Here is a 21549-nt window from a genome sequence, read left to right as displayed (position 1 = left end):
GTATCAGCCAATGACATATACATTATCTATGTTGTTCGCGCTGTTCACGTTTACGCCTACACTTCAGTGATTACGCAGTGTAGTTATAATAAAAGCCCAACGGAGTTTACTTGCACTCCCTAAAATACCGGTGCATATATACATAATTATATAAATCACTAATATCCAATTTACAATGTGTTCATAAACAAGTTGTATTTAGCAATCGTAGGAATGGCTTAGAATTACCGAGTTGAAAGTGTTTAGAAAGGTTTTTCATGTTTGCGCGTGTCACCCGGTTGCCCCCTGTCATCTGTAACCGGTACAAAAGCCTTTTTCTTTTCCAGCCCAAACTCTCAAGTCTGAAGCAGTTCTCGTTTACGAGCGTTACAGATTGAGATATCGATTCTTGGTTCTTGCAGCTCAGTCGGTAGCACAGTTCAGAAAAACTGCATAGATGAAGTTATCTGTCTACGAATAGGTTGCGCGAAGTGTGTCTGACGCACACTATCTGCCAATGCAGGACAATGACATTTATGCATGTCAACGGACGCCAGGAGTATTACGCGTCTGTTCACCTTCTGGAATATCAACCATCTGTAGATGAGTGTACGAATCAAAATAGAAGAACGAGTCGCGATAACGAAGGCCACGCCTCCTCCCTCTCTCTCTCTCTCTCTCTCTCTCTCTCTCTCTCTCTCTCGCATGGTTTCGCCCATACGGCGATGATTAAGCGATAACATGTCGGTTTCGTCCAGTAGATCTTTTTGGGCAGTAATCGTACCCCACGTCTTCCTTGCTTTCACAATTTCTGAATGGTCGGTAAACCTGGCACTTTTTATTTGTCTCAGGGTTCGTTCCGCAACCATCATGATCAAATTTTGTAGGCCTTTCTAGTATTATACGAAGTGCTGTATTCTCGTTTTTTTCTTCTAAGAAACTTCACCGGTAGTCCTTTTTCTCTATTGCACGTTTGATAGCTACTAACATTTGTGCTTCAAGAGACACAGCAAATGTCATCATATAATATGCAACATACCTTCATTTTTTATATATAGAGTTTTAGTAATACAACTGTGTAATTCTCGCAGGTGTCTTTCATTAAAGATAAGATACGGATTTTTTAAGATGGCCTATGTTGCGACATTGGCGAAATGAATGCGCTCAGTCAGTGTCCCTTCGCGACTCTTCAGGGCTCTTCAATGACATCCGGCTATGGGCGCGAAGAAATAATTCTTTTACAGCGTTTACTCGACGTTGTGTTTAGGCCATCTTGCCTTTTATATGTAAACAGTAAAATACAGAAAAGTGCAGATCAATCCTACTCCATCGACCCTTACGTTCCGCGTACCTTCATAATCCTTAGCGCCATCAAATGGCTAACATAACTAACCGTCGACAACGACGACGACGACGACGGTGGGGAGGCGCGAATACCGCCCAGTTTATATACATTCCAACCCGGATTACTGCTGCTGTGACGTTGTTGTTGTTATTGCATTTGTGTGTATATACGCGCGGTAACGTCCAGTCTGTATCGTACGCTCATATATTACGCCAGGTAGATAACTGTTTGGATAAAAGGAAATATGGTTCTGTATGGCTGTGTGCGCGTTTTGTGGAAAGGTTGTCACAGGGCATTTCCTAATCCCTGCGGCAGTGCCGTCTTCAACTAACAGAGACGACATGCGCTGCGCCCTTTCATAATGGTCCTGCACTCACTCACAAATAGCAGCGGCGACGATTACTGCAGCCACCTACTTTGGAAACCGCCCTTGGTGCCGCAATGGACGCGTCGAGTAACTGCCGCAAGAGCAGTGTAGGCCAATACAAACCACTGCGGAATCATTGTCGCTGCTGTTCGCCGCTAGCTGCAACAACCGACGCAGACGGCAAACGAAGGGGCGGACACTCGAGTCGCTCGTCTGCGCATGAAACACAGCTGCGATCCCGTACAGACGCGAGAAACGTGACGTTAATGAGTGATTCTGTCCGCAGTCATCACAATAGCAGAAGCTGTAGCAGCAACAGCTGAAGCAGTCGTAGAGAAACGAGTGTCGTCGTCTTGTGTGCACGCGCGTGCATTACAATGTTGCTAAAAGAATTAATAGTTTATCTGTGAAAATATCGTACAAACAACAGAACATTAATACCAGACGAAAATAAGTAGAACAGGCTATTAAATACACGGTTGGCAGCTAGCGTGCAGACCGCTCAGGGTCAGGGTTGTCACTGTTATCGTGCAAAAGAATTGTACGGGAAAAGATGCGGATAAACTTTTCCGCCAATGGACCGGCGAGTGCTACTGCAGCTTTTGTCAATGATACAGTCATCGCATGTGCTACCTTCTTATACCAAGTCTGCTTAAAACGTAAGTTTTGACGAGAGAGCAGTAAATTAGGGAAGGGAGTGGAGCGCAAATGTATATCGAAAAGTTTCGAAATTATAACATTCACTCAGCAGATTTCCGCTATTCATTCTTTTTGTAAATTGAAATTAGCTCCAAAACTTACAGGCTGTTCTTTTTGCGGTGGTAAGATAGGCGCCTGCCGTTAATAAGTGTGTCACAAACTGCGCGTTCTTCCGACCGAAATAATAGTTATAATCGGCGCACAGACTCCTTTTTCGATCTTATTCTACAACCAAACTTTTTACATTCCCATCAGCTAGAGTCTTTTGCTGAATGGTAAGGATTATAGATCAAAAGGTTATTTCTATCAGAGTCAACAGTTATCGCTTATGTGCACTAATTCTCGGAGTTTCCTCCTGGATTTATAATAGATTGAACGTAGGTTAAAAACCTGAACGACTCGCATAGAACAAACTGTTTCACATATATTAAAAAAATAAATCTGATATTGGTTGAAGGGTCCAGATTGGTCAATTACTTTCAAGGTGAGAACATGTCGACAACGGCCTGCAGGCCGTCCGCATTACCAACGCATAAGAACTCGTTATCAGCCACTTGCCCGATATGTGCTGTTATAGCACTTCTGTGTGTCGGTGCTTATAATGGTATAGCTTGATTCTTTTTTTTGTTTGTCTCGCACAACTCACTTTAGAAGTTTTCAGAGGCATGCAAGTACTTATATGAAAATCAAGGAAACTGCCGATAAGCTATAACCAGTTTCACACGCTTACAATTCTAAAATCTAGTTTGGAGTTGAGCACGGCCATATGATTTATGTATAACTGTAATGAATCTTTGAAAATTTGCGTGGAACAGTTAAGGACATTGAGTACGCCTGTCGGAATGTTCGGAGACATGTTCGTATCCCCAGTAGCAGTGAAATCTGTTCTTCATCGCCAGTCAGGGTATGTCGAATCGTACCCTTTCTTGTGAATCGTAAAGCGAGAAGAAACTGGAAAGCGTTTACATTTGTCCATTTTACCTTCTGTAAGCCTTAGGCTTCTTCGTTAAGCCTGAACATCATGCCTACGCTGTGGCCTTTCAGTAGGCGTAGACCCTTTCCTTTGACAACAGTCTATAAATATTAAAGTACTGATATACGTTGATGCAGCTAATCTTCTATTTACTCCTTAGTCTTTATATTGCTAAAAAGGAAAACGAAAAATATTCTTGTGCCAAAAAAAACTGGTCTTAAAATATAGTCCTAACAATAATAAACATACCATTATACCGCTACCGATCCAAGAATTATCGTATCTGTGACTGTGATTTTTATGTTCCAACAAATTTGCATGTGTTCTATGATCTCGAGCAGGACTTACTTGGTTCCGCAGTGCCTATAATAATTTAATTACTTAGTTAGCCATACGTTCTGCAAAGGCTTAAGTATATGTAACTACAGTGATATACTATACATTTATAATGATATGGTAGAAAAAACAGATGACTTGCTCACATATATGTCGTCTATGCAGGCAATATTCTGACAAGCATTTTGATTTGCATACAATTCGAAGTACTGCCTCAATGGCACTATCGCTAGGTCGTCTACGAGCTTGATCTTTAATGATTAATACCGAAACCTGCATCCCCTTTAAAAGGAAAATTAGGTTAGTATCAATGATAATTATTAGTTACTAATTAACGATAAACATAAAATTAAAGTCGTCATTTTCGTTGCAATTATTTTTCAATGAATGACGAGTAAAACGAACGCCTGCTGATAGAATGTGGCGTACGAGAGCTGATAGTAAGGTGATAAGCCAGAAATCCAGAGCCAGAAATATACTTGTACAACTAACAGTGAGTGTATCGCTTGGTCAGCAGTAAAATAGAATGTGCTGCTATTGGCCCTATAAAATCTGTTTGTTTTTTCGCTAAAAAAAATTTCGCTAAGTTAGCCAATATACATATATATTTGTACCCTCATTACAGCGTCCACTTAGAATCAAATCATTCAGGGTTGAGGTAAAACTTCAGGTCAGTATGGAAGGGACCTGTCTGTCTGTTCGGCTGTTCAGCCTTATCAAGCATTATTTACCCTGCGCCTTGCCTTTTCCTACTCACCATAAGGACCAACAAGCCCTTTGCATTTCTATAACGAACGAAAGAGACAATATATATAATTTAAGAAGTGCAGTGTATGCAGTGCACGGTCGATGGATCTAAGGAAAAACGTAACGATCGTACTTTTTAAATGCGGAACTTACTGATGATCTAAGAACACTCATTATTCTAAGGCGATACGTCTGGCTTATAATAGCTATACGCATTCATTCAAACGGCTATGATTAAAATAAAGCTAACTTAGGACGCGCATGCGCTGATCAGATCGATTCTGTTCTACTATGTAAGACGTGATTGTAAAGAGGTATTTGTTTCCGATTCTTGTTTCGAGATATAAGTGAATCTTATGTCTAAACTACGTCCACTAAGAATTAGATCTAGATATTAGCAACCTGCCAAGGATGGTACTATCCTTGGCAGGTTGCTAATATCAGCTTTAAGGCCAGAAAAACAGGCCTGTATAGATTTCACATTACCCAACAATCTGCAATAATGTAGCGATTTTACTCCGGATATCGACAGGGCTCATTACTCTGAATGGTCCTTGCTATTCAGAAACACCATAAAGTATAATGACGGTGAGGGCATAGCCGTTAGGGCCTTCAAAAACCAGAGCTATAATGATAGCGTTGATGTAGGAGCAAGATAGAAACCTTTAATCGTTACTGTTGAGCGGAACCAAATATATGTATACGACCTTGGGGCGTGTCCAGCGATAATTTTTTTTTACAAGAATACAGAATTAATAACACTGTATTAGTCATGGACCGTACGACTAACTAAACGTCTCGGGGTTGGCAATTTATTGCAGTGAGCGCCGATTGAATTGGGATATAAAATATCATATACATTTCGTATTTTGCTACAGCTGATAAGCAAATTGTCAACAGCATCTGAGTACCTAACAGTTGCTTTTTGTTTGTCTGATGTTTTGCAGGGGGGTCGGCCTTGTTGTGTTACGATATGAAAACCTCATGAATACGCTCAGTAATCTATCGTGGCACATTGATCCCGGTAAGAACATTATAAACCTGCATATGATAACTACTTGAAAACAGAATGGGTAAGCAGATACGCAGTTCGACTAATTATCGGAGTTCTTCCCCCTTTTATCTGATGCTTACAATAAACCATATTGAGGCTGCAAGTAAGCGGGATAAAATTTACGCGTCCAAAAGCTTGCCATCGTGAAAAACGAGGGCCCCCATATTCTAGAGGATGAATCTAATCAATATGTAATATGTGTACACGTCATTCTTCATAAGCGTATATACACAAGTTTAATACTTACTTAAATAAGAGAAATAGTTTTACATTGTTGTAGAGGCAATCAGATTTACCTATAGGCTCACCGCTTTCATAGCCACCTTAACGATTGTATCTCACAGAGTATGTCTACCATTTTTCAAAATGTTAACTAGTTAGAATTTTTAAGTTCGTACGTTTATGCAACACAGTTCTAGTTTTCCCTATACAAATAAGCCATATACACTATCTGCTATAAAAATACTAATAAAGAAAAAAACAAACCCTTTTTGCGGTGTTGAAAGAAATAACGGTTTGGGCTATACAGCAGAGAAGCAAACTGGCTATCCCGATGCCCTGAAATGCTCGCCTGATAATCATGCACACTTTTTGAAAATTGCCATTCCACTTTTTAGGCTAAGAAATTAGCAGGTCATCATACAATATATTTTCAGCGTTGGGAGTGGAATGCATTACTCAGCGTTCAGCTAATGCTGAACCCAGCTTGCGTACGTAAGTACCACGACTCTGTTCTTACAACCAACTCTGTAACGGCTCAGTTTGTTTTAGTAAGATATAAACGTTTTACAACGTACGGTCCACCGGTAAGGGGTAAGTAGAAGTGGTATGAACGCAAATTTCAAGATTCAAACATTATAGAAATATTATGGAAATAATAGCTATTCATAATAAAACTACGGTTTGAAAATGTACCTAATTCAGAATTACCTAACATACTTTAAAATTTTAAAAAACAAAATGCGATCCAGGTACGATTTACTGGTGTTTGGCGAAAATCAACCTACCGAGTAACAAAGATTCCTAACCGTCAGCGTTCGTAACTGGCTCGGGTAGTAATTTAAACTGCAGTTTCTGTTTGATTACCATTTTACTGAAAAGCTGCAAGGTTCATGCGATGTAAGCTAAATACTTTACTACAGTCTGTACAAGTGGCACGATCAATCCAATCACGGATCGTCTCAAATTGTTGTGACAAATTTATCTGATAATCTTCTGAATTCAATGAACTAATTCGTTAGATCATAAAATATAACCGTATTCAAAATACGAACTACTTACAAATTTTCGAATGTATGTATTATTACTACTGTCGCCATTCGTTCGCGCTTTTTCTAGGAGAAGGCAGAATTTCGAAATACTGCAGTAGACCTCAGTACGAAGCGACATGTCGCCTAGTAGCTTTTGCTAATCCCTAAAGTAGAAAGACTAACTTATAAACAAATTGAAAGGTTCTCATTTTGTTCTAGGTTACTTTATCTTTTTCTATATTTTTCGTCATAATAATTCTAGTTAAGTTCAGCTGAATCTGTTAGATAACACCTGCACGCGAGTCCAGCAATTTTGGAGAAGTAATAATAACTAGATAAAAGCTCGCAGTCATTATGTCGCGGCAAGGTGAGAGTAAATAAACAATAAAAGATTGGTTATATTCTCGAACTTATGAGAAGTGTAATAGAGGTCATTCTTTGTTATTCTGTTAAAATAGCAAAAGACCGTTACAAAAAAATCTTAGGATTCGTTAGAGAAATCCTTTTCTATTCAAGAGCTTAATAGCCATACGTCTACATATGTCATCCGGGACACCGCAGCACGTCGTCTTTCTTTTGAAATGAGCCACGTAAAGCAGTTTCGCATTATGAACAGATATGATTTTTGCCTGCGCTAGAAATTAAGTATTGCGCACAGCAGTTACGTAATATAGACGTGAGCGGCAAGGAAGATCTATGTTTCTCTCGTTTAATCTCATCACTTGACAATGTATTTTCTAGGACTGCCGTGATTATTGTTTTATTACTAATTATTAGGTATAAACACACCGGTAAGCAGAGCTGCACAGCAGGTAAACGGCCTGGGCCGTTTTTTTTGCTAACCAGGCAAAATGACGCCCGTCCGTGACGGTATGCTCGCTGTTCTGCTCTGTATTGTATTGCGTTCCGTGGGGCCGACTCGAAACAAATGCTATTCTGTGTGTACCTGACCAGGCATAAGGTCTCAATTAAAGGACAGACTGACTGTTTTATTGAAGGATAATATTAACAAACACTTTGTCCAGCCAGTCGGAACACAGAGCGCCTATTGAGCCGTGTGGTTCAATATACGTATGAAAATACGGTGATAAAAGTAAACAATTGGTAACGCCTGTTTTTTGCAGTGCTTCTGCAGCGTTATAGCTACCGTCCATACGATATCGTTTCATGCGATGCTGGGCGTCAATTAAATAGATAAGCATCAAAGGAACAACGCTTTCGTGGACATAGCACTCCCTGGATTTATTCGGACAAAGGACAAGCAGTGATTTCGTATTTCGGAATACGGATGAAATGTACCGCTGGAGTTCTTACTGACCGCACTAATCTATCGTATGTGAATCGACTCGGTATGTTACTTAAACAGTCTTCGGCGTATACCTGTCGTCTGCTCATGCGTGTCCTGTAAAACAAGCAAATTTCTATAGCTATTTTAATTGCGTATAGCTTTTGTAATATGGCTATATGTATCGGCACACCACATTATGATCGTTGAGGAAGCTGATAAAAGGCCTTTATCTTGGTACGTGTGTTTATCCCGAATGCCAATCTTTGTAAACCTGTCAGCGAGCTTAAGACAATCATGTCCTAGTGTTTCTTCACCAAGCTATAGAAACACGGTAATTAAAAATCTCTCAGTCCTGCAATCCTCCCCCCCGATGTCGCTACAAACATTGGAGAAACCGAACGTCTATGTGTTACTTTACTACCTGTAAGTTTGTGGCACGAAAATTCTCTTACAAATATCGAATCTGAAAGGTTTTATCAGCTATCTGTAGTGATCGCACTATAACGCAGTTGTATCTTTGTAAACTAGGGCGCGTAACCATCTAGGTCGTTCTTTATCTAAATCGCCGATAATTGTATAGATTATCATCATTAATTATATCGCTCAATTTTGCAAACAACTTCATAGATTTTATAGATAGAGACTGTCGTCCAAGTTTTCCGCGACTGCAATTCGTTTTCAAATAACCTACCTAGTCCTGCTGTAAGTTATTTAAAGTGGACCATTTTGAGGATTATAAGTTATTTTTATGTCACGATTCCGCCACTTCGAAAGAGACAATATGGGTCTTTAGGAGAACTCTAAACAATACTGGCGATTTGACGACATTGGTTAACGGAAAGAAACAAAATATATCAGTACTTTGATGAACTAAATCCGTTTTAAATACGATCAACAGGCCTATCGACAGGACATGACCAGCAATTTGAGCTTCATTTTTGGCCGCGAAGAGTAGCAATGGTAGCTAAACGCGATCACTGCTCGTCCGTCGACCTCTCGCCTATTGCGCGATAATGTACACAATCTATTTCTTTTTTGCTGTGTGCTATTAGCGGTTTTGGCTATTGCCAGCTATCGCAATGCGAAAAAACCAGGTTTGTTAAATAAAAAACAAAAACATTAGAGATAGATTTCACCAAATGTCCGGTCTATTCTATATGAGTGAGAACGTTTTTGATAGGTGCAGATCTTCTTCATGCTCATTACGAAATGTGTGTGTGTGTGTGTGTGTGTATTACACGTAAAATTAAAAAAAAATAAATGCGCCTAACGCCTAATTGCATCTTTAGCCATTTGTGGGCAATTTCTCTACATATGAACGATAACATGGATCGCCCTTCTAATCTAAAGGAAAATCTAAAGGAAGGTAATGATAAGGTCCTATGAAATACTTAACGTTCGGAAACACCGTGGTTCATCATCCAGCTATACATTTCTATATGCTCATCGGTAAACTAGTAACTTGCAGATTTTAAGGGGATCTAATATTGGTAGATAACCGGTACTGTTGCTTAGAAGATCTTTCACGTGGGGTAATCATTTAATATCTCAGTGTTTGCAACTGCTTAAATCTACCAGCACTAATATGACTTCGGTGAGCGTATCGTCGATGGCGCCAGAGGGCCGGTCTCGAATAAATTACAACTTGCAAGCACTAAAACGATGCTTACATTCGTCAAACGAAACTGCAATAGACTGATAATAAGAACTTTATTGATTTATTTATATACAATTAGAAAATCTCTAAATAAGCATGGAGTTTGGGTCTCACTCTGCCATTGCAGCACCTCGATGTGGTTATTAAATATACGTACCGACAAATGTTAGTAAGGTCGATCAATCGTATTTTTTTTTCAGGGTGCCGAATATTATTGGGAGACCTTGTGCATTTGGACCTGTGATTAAAAAAAACCTCAATGCATTCGTTCCTTCAATTTTGTCGCCGGCACAAAAACAGGGTGACGAAACTAATGAAGTGGTGGAAATAGGCAGGCATGGACTTCAAAACAAGTACAATCAACTTTTCCGTGGCGTGAAGGATATTTTAAAAGGTAGTCGATACCTGGCACAAGCTACTCAAATTCGTACCATATTAGAACAGCGGACGCTCACTGAAGCAAATGGCGATAATCAGCAAAATGTAAAACCTCCCAAGGATGCTGCACCCTATGCATCATTATGGTTCAGCTCGACTCTATGGAATCAACCTATTATACAAAACCCATATTTGGAAACTCGGATGGCGAAGGTAAATTCATTCTTCAATTCTTACGAGAATAAACGAGAATCTTTTTTTGTAATCTATTAAATAATCTATTGGTATACATATTGTCACAGCTTTTAGTGATAATGTGGAATAAATTTTATCGTTCGTTTTGCAAGCTGGCCAAATTTTACTTAATCTATATTCAAAGGCTTTGCTGCAGAAATGCCAAATTCTAGTAAAATTACGCTACAACTTATCAATGGACGCTATATTGATCCTCACTTAGTGAAGTCAAACCTAGCTTCATATAAGTTCTAGTTCCACAGAATCGTTACAAGCAATGCATGATCACATTATTCCACAGGTGACTCACTTGAAGGGGCCGGGCTATGACTTGGCGGTTCGCAGTTCACCGGTTTTCGTGTACCCTGATTATCAAACTGGCGCAATCACTCCGAAATTTGTTGTCTACTTCAACATGACCGGTTGGTCAAAAAAAGGCGTAATGGTCTGACGCCATCAATGCTATGAGATGAGCCACTCCTGCGGTTCATCGATCCCGTTGGTGGGGTGTAGGTGGATGTGCTTCGATTTCGCAAAGCGCTTTAGGATTAGCTAGCGGTTTCAAGTATTATAGTTATCAGAGCATATACGAAAAATTTTGGAACGAAAGGGTATAATTCGATTTTGAGTTTCAATATTCCCGTAATGAAGCACAATGGCAAGTTTCTCTGCGTGCTTTTTATTCCTGTTAGCCCAGCCCAGGGGGTCTAGTTTGTACTCAACGTCCTGCCAAGGCTCACCTTTTTTCAATACTTTTTTTTCGCGTAATTTTGCATAGTTTAACGTGCATTTCATCAATCACTTCACGAATGCAGTGTTTCACGTCGTGTATTGCTTTCGGGGGTTGTTATATGTACTTTGTATTTTAGATCGCTTGTCATAATAAACTGAGGAAAGCCCACTCATAAGATTGGGGAGACCATTTATCGGTACCGTCGTACAACGGTGAACTCTGCCATAGCTTCAAGAAACTTGATTATGTCCTGCGCAACAGAGCAGGCGCTCTGTCCTGTTAACAGAAAACGTTGTTTACATCCAATACCTTCGTTTTGGTCTAACCTCTGATTCGAAATTAGTCGCAGAGTGCTTTTCAATTGTTCGAGTCCTTAGCATTACGTCGTGTTACTGTCGTCGGATCAACATCTGTGCTGATCCGTACTACAACGACGTTGTGGCTCATTCATCGGTTCAAGATCTTTTTGGCTTCACTTAATCTGTTAAAAAGTCAATACATTCGGATTTAATGGTCAGTTGCTTTGGTGTCTCCTTCGTCAATGGGAATGTTGTTTCGAACCGTAATTTTCCATTATTGCAGAGCACACTGTCGCCATATTTATTGCCTATAATTTCTAATCGTTTACCAGCGAAAACATATACCAAATCGACCGGTAACTTCCATTACGCACCCCGTACACATATGATTTCTGAATCCTTTAATGCCCCCAACGATCAGATAGCATACATCGAGGACCTATCCTGTAAAGTTGTGGCAAAGGAAATCAATCGTAAACTAGAATAATGTTTTCCGTACACGAAGTATGAACTACTCATACACATTCGAATGTAAGGCAAAGGGGGCTTGTCGTTCCTAATGGGTTTGTTGAAAAATTCGGTGCCACAAGTAGATCAGTGCATTCAGCAAGGATTCTTCTATTATGTGTTCTAAGTAGTGAGAAATGGGTAGATTCATTCATTTTTGAAAATCTGCCCATTGGATCGTCGTTGGCCCGCGCAGTTCCACAAGGTGGGAATATATGCGTCAGAGGTGGGATCATATGGACAATTAGTGATTTCAGGCAAGGAAATCAGTCATTTAATAAAACCAAAGAGAAAACGCCTTTCTTTCTAGAACGGCCTGAGATTACTTACTGGCAAGCTAAACAGATCAAGGATTAAAATTAGGTTGCCGTAGGCTCACATGAAGTCCTGCTGTGCAGCGTAAATTTTTCTCGAGAACTAAAAGGAATAATAACGATATGCCTATCATTATCTAAAACCATTCTAACCGCATTAGAACCGGTCAAAATATTGGAACTATGTATACCTAGTATAAATAACAAGTTTGCGATCGTGATTTTTTTCGTCGTGTGCTGTATATATCGACAATATTATTAAACTCTACTACGCTAATAAAGTGGTCCATATATACCATTCAAAAACAATGACGTACGACACGTTGCTAATTACGGTGGCGTGTAATACGACGAATGTTCGGTAATGATAATTGCACTAAACATTATAAAAGTCCTTTTCGGCAAAAAAAAAACTGAAGTTGCTTTTAATATCTATGTCCCGTATTGACCCATTCTGAGTTTTTTTTTTTTTGATGTTTTCGATAATTTGGCAACATGCCAGTCTCAGCTTTAAGGCCTAATCACTCTAAAAAAATCGAGAAAAAATGGGAAACAGAAAAAAAAAACTAGCTTATTCTATTATTTATTCTTTATTACAGAAGTCTATTTTCTAGACTTCTCTAGTGGCAGACTTGCAACGTTTAGCGCGGCGGTCCTTTATATATTCACTACAAATATAGTTGTTACCAAAGATAATCGATCACCCAGATATAGTTACCTGAATGATGAAACAAAAGGTAACCGACTAAGAGGAGAACCTTTTACATAGGCAACTATTACACACTACACTTATGTAGGATAGAACTAACATGTAAGATTGTTGCCCGCCAAATGCATTTACTGACAAGCTAGACGCTGAGGTTAACATTCGGATAGGGGCATGTTACACAAGCGTATGGATCAGTTTCTTATTATAGTTTGTCAATGTCCTCAATTGCCTATTTGCGGGTAGAAAAAAACAAAAACTAATAAACATTTTGGAAAGTTAATGTTGCGGCTATATGACGAAAGCGAATCATTGCACGAGTAGTTCTGATAATTTGAGTCATAAATAGGACAAGGAAACCTTGACGAGTCAGCTGAAAACCTTGTGCTGTTTGAAAATAGGTCAAGGCGATACTGTAGCGGCAACGTGCCAGGCTACAAAACTTAGGGTAAAGTTAATATATTGTGCAAATCTTGGAACAGTCATATATATTTCATGTTGGTGGTCAACCATCTGCTGTAATGCTTACGCCGTTCAGGGTGTAAAACTTGAAACATTTATCTTACGGTTAAAAATACATGGTTAAGCGAGTTACCTAGAAATCGAAAGCTAAATTTTCTCGAGATCTAGGATCTTTGACAAGGACTATACACTACAACGAGGTATTATTCGGAAATGGCAGCTACAATCCGCCGTTCGGCTCAAACGCACGTCTTAGAGTTCGTGCATGAGTATCATATGAGCCTGGATGAAGGTCCCCATGTTTGTTCTGCGTGCAGCATCATGCAGCCTAGCCACTTACTTCGGCGGTCGCTCTAGTGCCACAAAGTTTTTGCAGTTTCAAAATTCAATCTGTTTATTAAGGTTTTTCGTGCTTCAGATCACTGGATAACTCCATAAATTTACGAGCGTATTTGTCATGTATTTTGCGCAATACTTTGCCATTACCGGGCAGACGACATACTAATCTTGCGAAACATTCGTCCTGAGTTTTGCAGTGCTGTTAATAAAGAAATAACTGCAGACCTAGTGTAAGTAAAGTACGGCAGCGTGTAACAACTTCCCGTGTGCTATTATGTTAAGCTTATGCTGGGTTGTACAAAACAATGGGTACTCTATATGTGCTGCAATGTCTAAAAAAATAATGAGATTGTTAATTGCATTTGCAACAAACGAGTGTTTGTTTATGTGTGCGCGGGACACCGACTTTTCACGTGAAATGCGTCCTGGCCAATAAAAACAAGAGCAGAAATCTACCTTTTTTACAGAACAAGATCCAAACAATTTTACCCCGAAAACTGCACTCATGGAGTCAAAGATCAATAGAGTGAGTTCTAATATAGATATTTTTCGAATACAAAATGCAGGTGGGCTAGCGTTAGCCGCAATGGAGACAGTTTTGCGCATTTACAAGATAATTACAGATGCAAAGATTCTACAAGGTAATCAGGGTCAACCAGGGATTGTTTTCCCAGCTGCTGCTGCTAAGGCTGGTAAGTTATTCGGTTTTTTTTTGTTTTATTGTTTTACTAAGCTACGGATCGCCGTGTCAGCCTCATTCGAAAATACTGCCGTTGCTAATTGTATCATAAAATTATTACTATCGGTAATTTACAGAACATTTTTTACGGTAAGCTACATGTGAAAAAGTTCATCCATTGCAAAACAATCAAACACAGAAAGTTGAATTAGATCGTTTACAAATCGTAGTATTTAGGATTTAAGGCAAATAAAGTACAAGAATAGTAAAAGCGTATTTTACTTTTTTTGTACTATATGCAAAAAAAAAAAAACTTTTTTTTGATAGATAGAAAGTTAGGATAGGGAGAAGTGGAAACAATTAAATCGATGTTTGGCACTGCTATACTTGATAGATCATTTCAACAAGAAACGTCTTGCTCGTAGCAATTTAACATTGAAACTTTGTGTTCTTCGTTAATTTCTATTTCTATCGTTGACCGTAAGAAAGATAGAAGTTAGTGACTAATTTTCCTCTATAAGTTACTAGCAAAATGTATTGTAACATTTCTAAGAGAAATTACATTTTAAAGACTTGTTTGATACTTTCTTAACAGGTAAAAACATTCATACAACGAGCCGAAAAAACCTTAATATATGTCTGAATGTCCGATATGCTCTGTGACCTGTTTGTTTTTTTGTAGGCGCTTACAAAATTGTCATGGGGACACAATATGCAGAGGTTTTCATTTCTGCATTCCAACCTGAACATATTGGACATAGGTAAGAATTTGAAATTTCGTGACGATCGTTGTATAGTGCTTCTGATATGCATTGTCGTTTCAAATAATTTATTCCTAGTTCGAAAAGACCTTCATGCAAGGCCACAAATTGCTAAAGTTATGCATAAAATACACAAGTACGTTTAAAGTGACCTCCATTATTTCCAGAGGGTGTTTGGCAGCAGGTTTTTCGTATTTTCTTTGCGGACTTGACTCGGGTACGCCACCATATCGTGTGGTTGCAACGGGTTCGTGTGGTCGAACTCGCTTTGTCCTTAGTCGGTCACATGCTGGGGACTGTCCACGACTCCCACTTTTTCACTATTATTCTAAGAAAAAACACAGCGATAATAACAATAGCGCTATTAATAACAATGGTGATAGCACCAGCAACACGTCCCCATCTGAGCGGATGCTTGTCCCTAACACATCTAATCAAGCCTGCATTAGCGAGAAAGCCACTGCTTCCACTAAAAGTACCGCTGTTAAAGGACTCGGCAGAATTCTGTTGGCCTGTGATGTTGGTCCGGATGGTCAGCTCACTCCAGTCTCGCGATCTTCCGATGTGGTGGAACCACAACCTTTTCCTTGTAAACTAGGGATATATGAAAAGGAAGAGCAGATACAGCAGGTAAATCAGCTTCTCTTGAAAACGACTACCCTTCAAAAGAAGCTTAATACCTTATACAATAATAACTTTGAGGAACTTAGGCGGGCAACAGACAAGTGTACTGAAGTCAACTTGCAAAGATTACCGAGCCGGATAAGCGTTTAAGTAATCTGTTTTATATTAATAAGTCCTTACTATAAAGTGTTGACAATTGTTGTTAAACAATCAAGCTTACTTATATATCTGTTTTAGTAATATTGAGTGTTCGAATAGGGATTGCAGAACGCGAGGTCAGCCTACGACAACGATACACCAAGCCGCTATATCGCTACGCTGCCGAAAGAAGACGTGTTAAAACAACGTCTTCAATCTTTCTGTTTAAATAGTACGGAAATGCTATCTGAATAGCGACAAATGTTTTACTTTCGTTCCCACAAGGAATGCTTTCTCCCGCAGTCAATATCGAACATAAATGTCGTCCATATTAAGAATTATAGTGCATCCGTAGCCTTTATTGATTACTTTTTCATTATGTGTATACATACGTGTATTTAGGAGTGAATGTTCTGGTGTAAAAATTGAAATTAATGTTTGTTCTTCCACGCAGCGGAAATGGTGCCTGCAGAGTGCGCGCTTAATTGCGTGGAAAGGAAGCCAACATTGAAGATGCTTCGTGAAATGGCAGTGTTGCTTAACGACAAAAGGTATATGGATACGCTCAACTTATCAATATACAAGCTGAAGATGCTAAAAGTTTCGTTAATAAACTTTGAATGATAAGCTATGTAAAGCACACAGCTGTTATAGCTTTATAAGGGCAGTTTTTTTTTTCTGGTGAAGAAATGTGCAGTTAAAATGGCTGGCGAATATTTCGGTTTTGATTATTCGACCCTAGAGTATTCTTGTTTTTTTTCGCCTATTACAGTGCCCTGGTCAGGTTTGACCTACGAACCTGTGGCCTGTGTGCGCCGAGTCGAGCGCTTCTAAATGACACGCAGAGGAAGGCGATACTATACCCCAAGCAACAGTCCTTTGCTGGTAACGAAAGCAAACCTGTCGAGGCCAATTTTGCATGTTCCGGCAATACGTCTGATAGGACAATAGGCACTAGTCCTAAAGTAGCCAAATACTTCAACCAGCGATATCGTCTTATATCGCGATTCCGGAATGACCTACACTTAAGGTAAACATCTCCTGTCGTCTCGGGAAATAGTAACAAAGGATAACTATAACAAAAGTTATTTGGGAGCTTCACTCGTCTTGTCAATCACGAATCCTAGATAATCTCTCACGGTCGAACGAATGCACTATCTCAAAAAAAGTGTTAATTCTTTAGATTCGCCTTATGTATTAAGAGCGAATAAAAGTAACTTCTAAACAAAGCACACCGAAACTCGACGTATTTATAAACTTATGACAGTGACGGAACTGTATAATACGTGCATAAATTACGCATATTTTGAGCGCCTGTAATGCACGCTGTATCGGTGAAGGGGTGTTGTACGTGTCTGGCTGTTCGGCAAACCCACGGTTATATTATTAGACAGTATGGCTTGATCGCCGCGAAGACTCGCACAGCCGAGGCTCTAATTGAAAGTATGCCAACAACGACCCATATTGCACAATCTATCTGGCAAAGTTTTTTTTTTTTTTTTTTTATCTACAATTGCAACATATCGCAGGGCTCCAGTATTGCAGTTGAATTAACCGCACTATGTCTTATCCGCAGTGAGGAAGCGTGGTTTTCAATTTGTCCGGAGGAGATCGGCAAACACATCGCTCGACGCGTGGTTGGTCTGGCTAAAGCGCGAGGCGGTCGCCCTTTACGAATTATCGATCCTTGCTGTGGCGCAGGGGGTAATGCGGTTCAGTGCGCCACGATGCCCGAAATCGAACATGTCTATGCTAATGATCTCGAGGAACATGAGGTACGGCTTTTTTACTTCAAAATGTTCTTCCTTATGCGACGTCTTAATATATAATTCGCAAACACATTTTCGGTCGAAGCTTCACCTGTCTCAATATTCGCGCTCTGAGACAAGGTGTCGCTTTGCATATGTTGAAATATTTGGATGGTTTATCGTTCACATTTTAATAGCAATGAAGCAGACATTTAAATTAAATTTTAAAATTAGTGCTCAATCACCATCACCCGTCTAATAAAATGAGATCATTTAGCTCGAGATGATGGATCTGCATGAGTTGCAGCTACTAGAACGTGACTGGTCGAACTTATCGAAAAGAATTTTCCGCTGGATCACTATACGCAGCTTGAGCGTCTTGAAGCGTTTAGAGCTCAAAAACTTTAGCTAATGCTATAAAAAAAATTTCCATTTAGATTTTGTATTGTGGTTTCGATTTCTTCAGAAACCGAATGAGCTGGTATTGTGTTATCCCTAACTTCTTTTACCAAAAATGTCCGGTGCATCAAAGTATTAACGGCGACCAGAAATGGATTTCGTACTTCATTTCTATGATCATGGGTTGAACTCAACCAACTAGCAGGACTTTGCCCAAAGCAAAATATCCACGGAAAGAAGGTTTCTCTGCTCGTTTGCTTGGGTAGGAAAAAGGTGTTCTATTTGAAGATGATCGAACGTCGCGAAATGTCTCTGTGAAAGCCTTTCCACAAGGGAATAGAATATTCCCTTTGGCGTGCTATCTCAGTCGTCAAGCCGTTAGCAGATCACGAGGAAAAAAACATATTTCGTACAAGAAGATGAATGCGAGAAACACATTCAGTAGAGCACTCGTGGCTGTTACGAGGCAGAGCGCTGGTACATCATTGCACTTCTGGAAGCAGTGTCCTAGGAGTCTTAAGCGCCGAAAGCCATGAACGAAGAAAAACCTTCAAAACGAGAAAGTAGACAGGGACAGATGTGGTCTGCGTGGCTCATGCGCATCCTTCTGCGTACGTTGCCATAATAACAATAACAAGTGTAATGCCGCGCTGGTTCAAATTGCAAAATTGGCCAGACTATTACGAAATATTAATATTTTAATTTATGGAAATAAATCAATATCAGTAAATGTATTCATTAGGTGGTAAACAAGATACATAAGATTAATAATCTACCTAAAACTATTAAACTAAATCAACTCTCTTAAGCCATTATAATTATTACTATAATTATAATATAGATTAATAAAAGAACTAAATGATTAACGAAAATAAATTACTGGTTAATAGCTGCTTGTATGGTTGCCATGTCGCCTTACATGTCTGTTGGAAAAATTCCAAATACGTTAGAATACGGAATCCCAAATACGGTTAAACTCTAGTGGGGATGATGCCCTTAAACTATACCTATCACGAAGTGATTCCCAGTGCTTTTCCACAGAACAAAATAACTAACAGTGTAAAAAAAAAGAAGAAAACTAAATATTTTGTATTTTCTGATCGAAAGGACATTACGCTTAAATTTCGCAACTTCACAAAAAAATCTACACAGATAGTCTGTAGCCCTGTGAATCATCAGATCATCTAATACTGCAGGATGCTATGATATGGTAGCAAACGTTCGGATATTTATATGGCTTAAGTATGCAATACATTACTTCGGGCAGCGATGAGCACATCTCTGATGATCAATTATCTATAACATCTACGAAGATTAAGTGTTAGGATTCCTGTTGAGCCTGATCTTCCCGCATATTTCGCCAATCGTTCGGTCAACCATCTTGACTATACTATTTCTTATTTAGTATAGTCATTTTTTCACTCAACTCTACAATGCCCTTAAGTTAACTTTTTCTATGGTCGTATAGTGTGCAGTTTACAGTTTGAAAAGCACGCTCTGTCTGGCGAAAGTTGACTTGTCCGCGGGCGAAACTAAGGATGTGATCATATTGCTTGTCTCACCATTTAATAACGTCTGTTGTAGTATATTTCGTATGTGATAATATTAATCAGAGTGAAGTTTAATTCGGATTCATTCAAAAATTACGTAATTTTTTGAAAGTACATCTCGAAGTGATCAGATCAAAAAATTTCAGCCAATGATTTAAAGTTGATGCAAGTTAGTTTTTACGTTTGTAAGTGTAAAGTAAGTTTAAATCAGTATAGAAGTTTAAAGTTGATGCAAGAAATCTGCCCGCTTATGGGGTACGTGTCGAGAGCAAAAAGCGTAAATCTATATATTCGTTCGAAGTTACAGATATATTTTTTTTAGTTTCGATCAAGTCGTGTCTGTATTGCAGTATAGCTTTAAGAGCGCGTGCAAACGTCGTAAAAAAAGGATGTAAATAGTGATTTGCTGCATAACTCTTTTGGATGCCGTAGTCCATCGTTCAACCCTTTGAAATTGCAGATTTCGAGCGCGCGGCAGCTGGCGGCTTTATATGGAGTGGAACACAAAATGACCTTCAGCTGTGGAGACCTATTTCAACTGCGTCCTGAGGACTTTGGCGATATAGACGCTTTGGTGTTTAGCCCTCCATGGGGCGGTCCCGAATATCTGAGCAAGCCTATTTTCGATATTAGTGAGATGACACCATCGTACGCCGCCATCCTTCGCCATTGTTGTCAGTTTTCAAGGAATATGGCTATACTTCTTCCGCGAAATGTGTGCCTTGATCAGTTAGCAGCTATCGCCGAGGACCTGCACAACCCGAAAATCGAAAATGCTCGTCAAGTGACAATAGAACTGGAACTAAACCTAATTGGCCGGAAATGCAAGACTGCCACCGTTTATTATGGAGAGCTTACGAATCATATGGCCTATCAATCTATAAGAATGTAGTATATTGCCCGTAAAAAGTAATGCAGCCAATACGCACTTAACTTCATTAGGAGTGAGTTATTTTTCAAAAGTAGACCCAACTAGAAACGATCTTTTTTTTGTATGTAAAAACAGAATGTGTGTCATTTTATAAAAAAAAAAAAAATAATTTTAAACTAACGTATGCCTGGCAATTGGTCTAGACGTTTCTCATTACGATAAATATCTACATAGTAAAGTTATTCGGAATGGTTACTCTGCTGAAAGATAGACGATTTGCTGATCCGTCTCGATAGTGAATGGGTTGTTTCTTTAATATGGCATTACACATTACTCATGAAGGTAGGTTATATGGCTCATTAAGGAATATTAACACTGTTTTTGTTGGAAGGATGCTTTCATTGCTAGCGTGAGTGTAAGCAGCTGACGATAAAAAAACGTGTGTGCTCTACCCGTAATAATCCTTGCCAGAGCATTTATTTCTAATATTGGAAGAAACAGTTCGTGGTATCTACGAAGACAATGCCTGAACTGTCTTCAAAATTAAACTGCCGTAAATTCTACTTCCTGTATACGGGCTGCCTACTAGTTGGATAAAAACGAAATGTAACGCTAAGTTCTGGCTGTTTTTTTGGTCTAGCAGGTGTTAACCCGCTGGATCAAAAAGGTTGGGTTGTGAAAAATCTTAAATAATTCACCACAGTGTAGCGCGGATGTTTTTGATCGGACTTTTCTAAGAACTTCGTAAGTTATTTTCATCCCACGACGATAATTGCTATCGATCCCGGTCCTTTTTCTTTACCAAATAATACGATGAAGGCCTAATTATTTCATAGCTTTCACCTTCATACCCGATAAGAGGTGCAGTTATGGGTTCCTTTTGCCGTTAAAAGTGTGAATGTTTATGATGCTGCCACGCTGTTTCGGGCAACCTCTAGATTCGTCAAGTCTTGGTATGCCTTGTAAAAACCAACAAAAAAGCCACTAGATTCTGGACCTGTTAAGCACTCACACTAAGTTGACCAGCGGTATTTGAACTCGTCCGAAAAGCCATTAAAATGCGTGCTTCGTTTAAGCTGTTTTTTTTTTTTACAATTATTATGGCCTTAAGC

At 39.3% G+C, this 21549-nt stretch overlaps 1 protein-coding gene across 7 annotated transcripts; it reads left to right on the top strand.

Moving 5' to 3' along the window:
• Positions 1-1717: 1717 nt before the first annotated feature.
• LOC111251537 (uncharacterized) lies at positions 1718-21512 on the top strand. Of its 7 annotated transcripts, XM_086990834.1 has the most exons (14): positions 1718-2350; positions 3206-3294; positions 5394-5470; positions 6157-6214; positions 9896-10286; positions 10609-10729; positions 14234-14359; positions 15029-15107; positions 15275-15737; positions 15990-16101; positions 16324-16420; positions 16642-16899; positions 17446-17644; positions 20027-21512. In XM_086990834.1, the coding sequence occupies exons 2-14, from the start codon at positions 3233-3235 to the stop codon at positions 20456-20458; spliced, it is 2475 nt and encodes an 824-aa protein (XP_086846960.1). In that variant the 5' UTR covers positions 1718-2350; positions 3206-3232; the 3' UTR covers positions 20459-21512. The 7 variants fall into 7 exon arrangements, with proteins under 7 accessions (XP_086846960.1, XP_022663930.1, XP_086846962.1 ...); XM_022808195.2 differs by lacking the exon at positions 3206-3294 and having other exon boundaries at positions 1719-2350; XM_086990836.1 differs by lacking the exon at positions 1718-2350 and having other exon boundaries at positions 3210-3294; positions 19999-20266.
• The last annotated feature ends 37 nt before the right edge of the window (positions 21513-21549 follow it).

Source organism: Varroa destructor, unplaced genomic scaffold (assembly GCF_002443255.2).
Source record: "Varroa destructor unplaced genomic scaffold, Vdes_3.0 BEIS01000005.1, whole genome shotgun sequence".
Lineage (NCBI taxonomy): Eukaryota > Metazoa > Arthropoda > Arachnida > Mesostigmata > Varroidae > Varroa > Varroa destructor.
This window is presented reverse-complemented; position numbering and strand designations above follow the sequence as displayed.

Bases quoted from the DNA above. Each gene is read 5' to 3' on its own strand.
- LOC111251537 (XM_086990834.1), top strand. From the start codon at position 3,233: ATGTTCGGAGACATGTTCGTATCCCCAGTAGCAGTGAAATCTGTTCTT. The intron at 15,108-15,274 runs GTAAGAATTTGA...CATTATTTCCAG, and splicing joins CCTGAACATATTGGACATAG to AGGGTGTTTGGCAGCAGGTT. The intron at 16,102-16,323 runs GTACGGAAATGC...TCTTCCACGCAG, and splicing joins TCAATCTTTCTGTTTAAATA to CGGAAATGGTGCCTGCAGAG.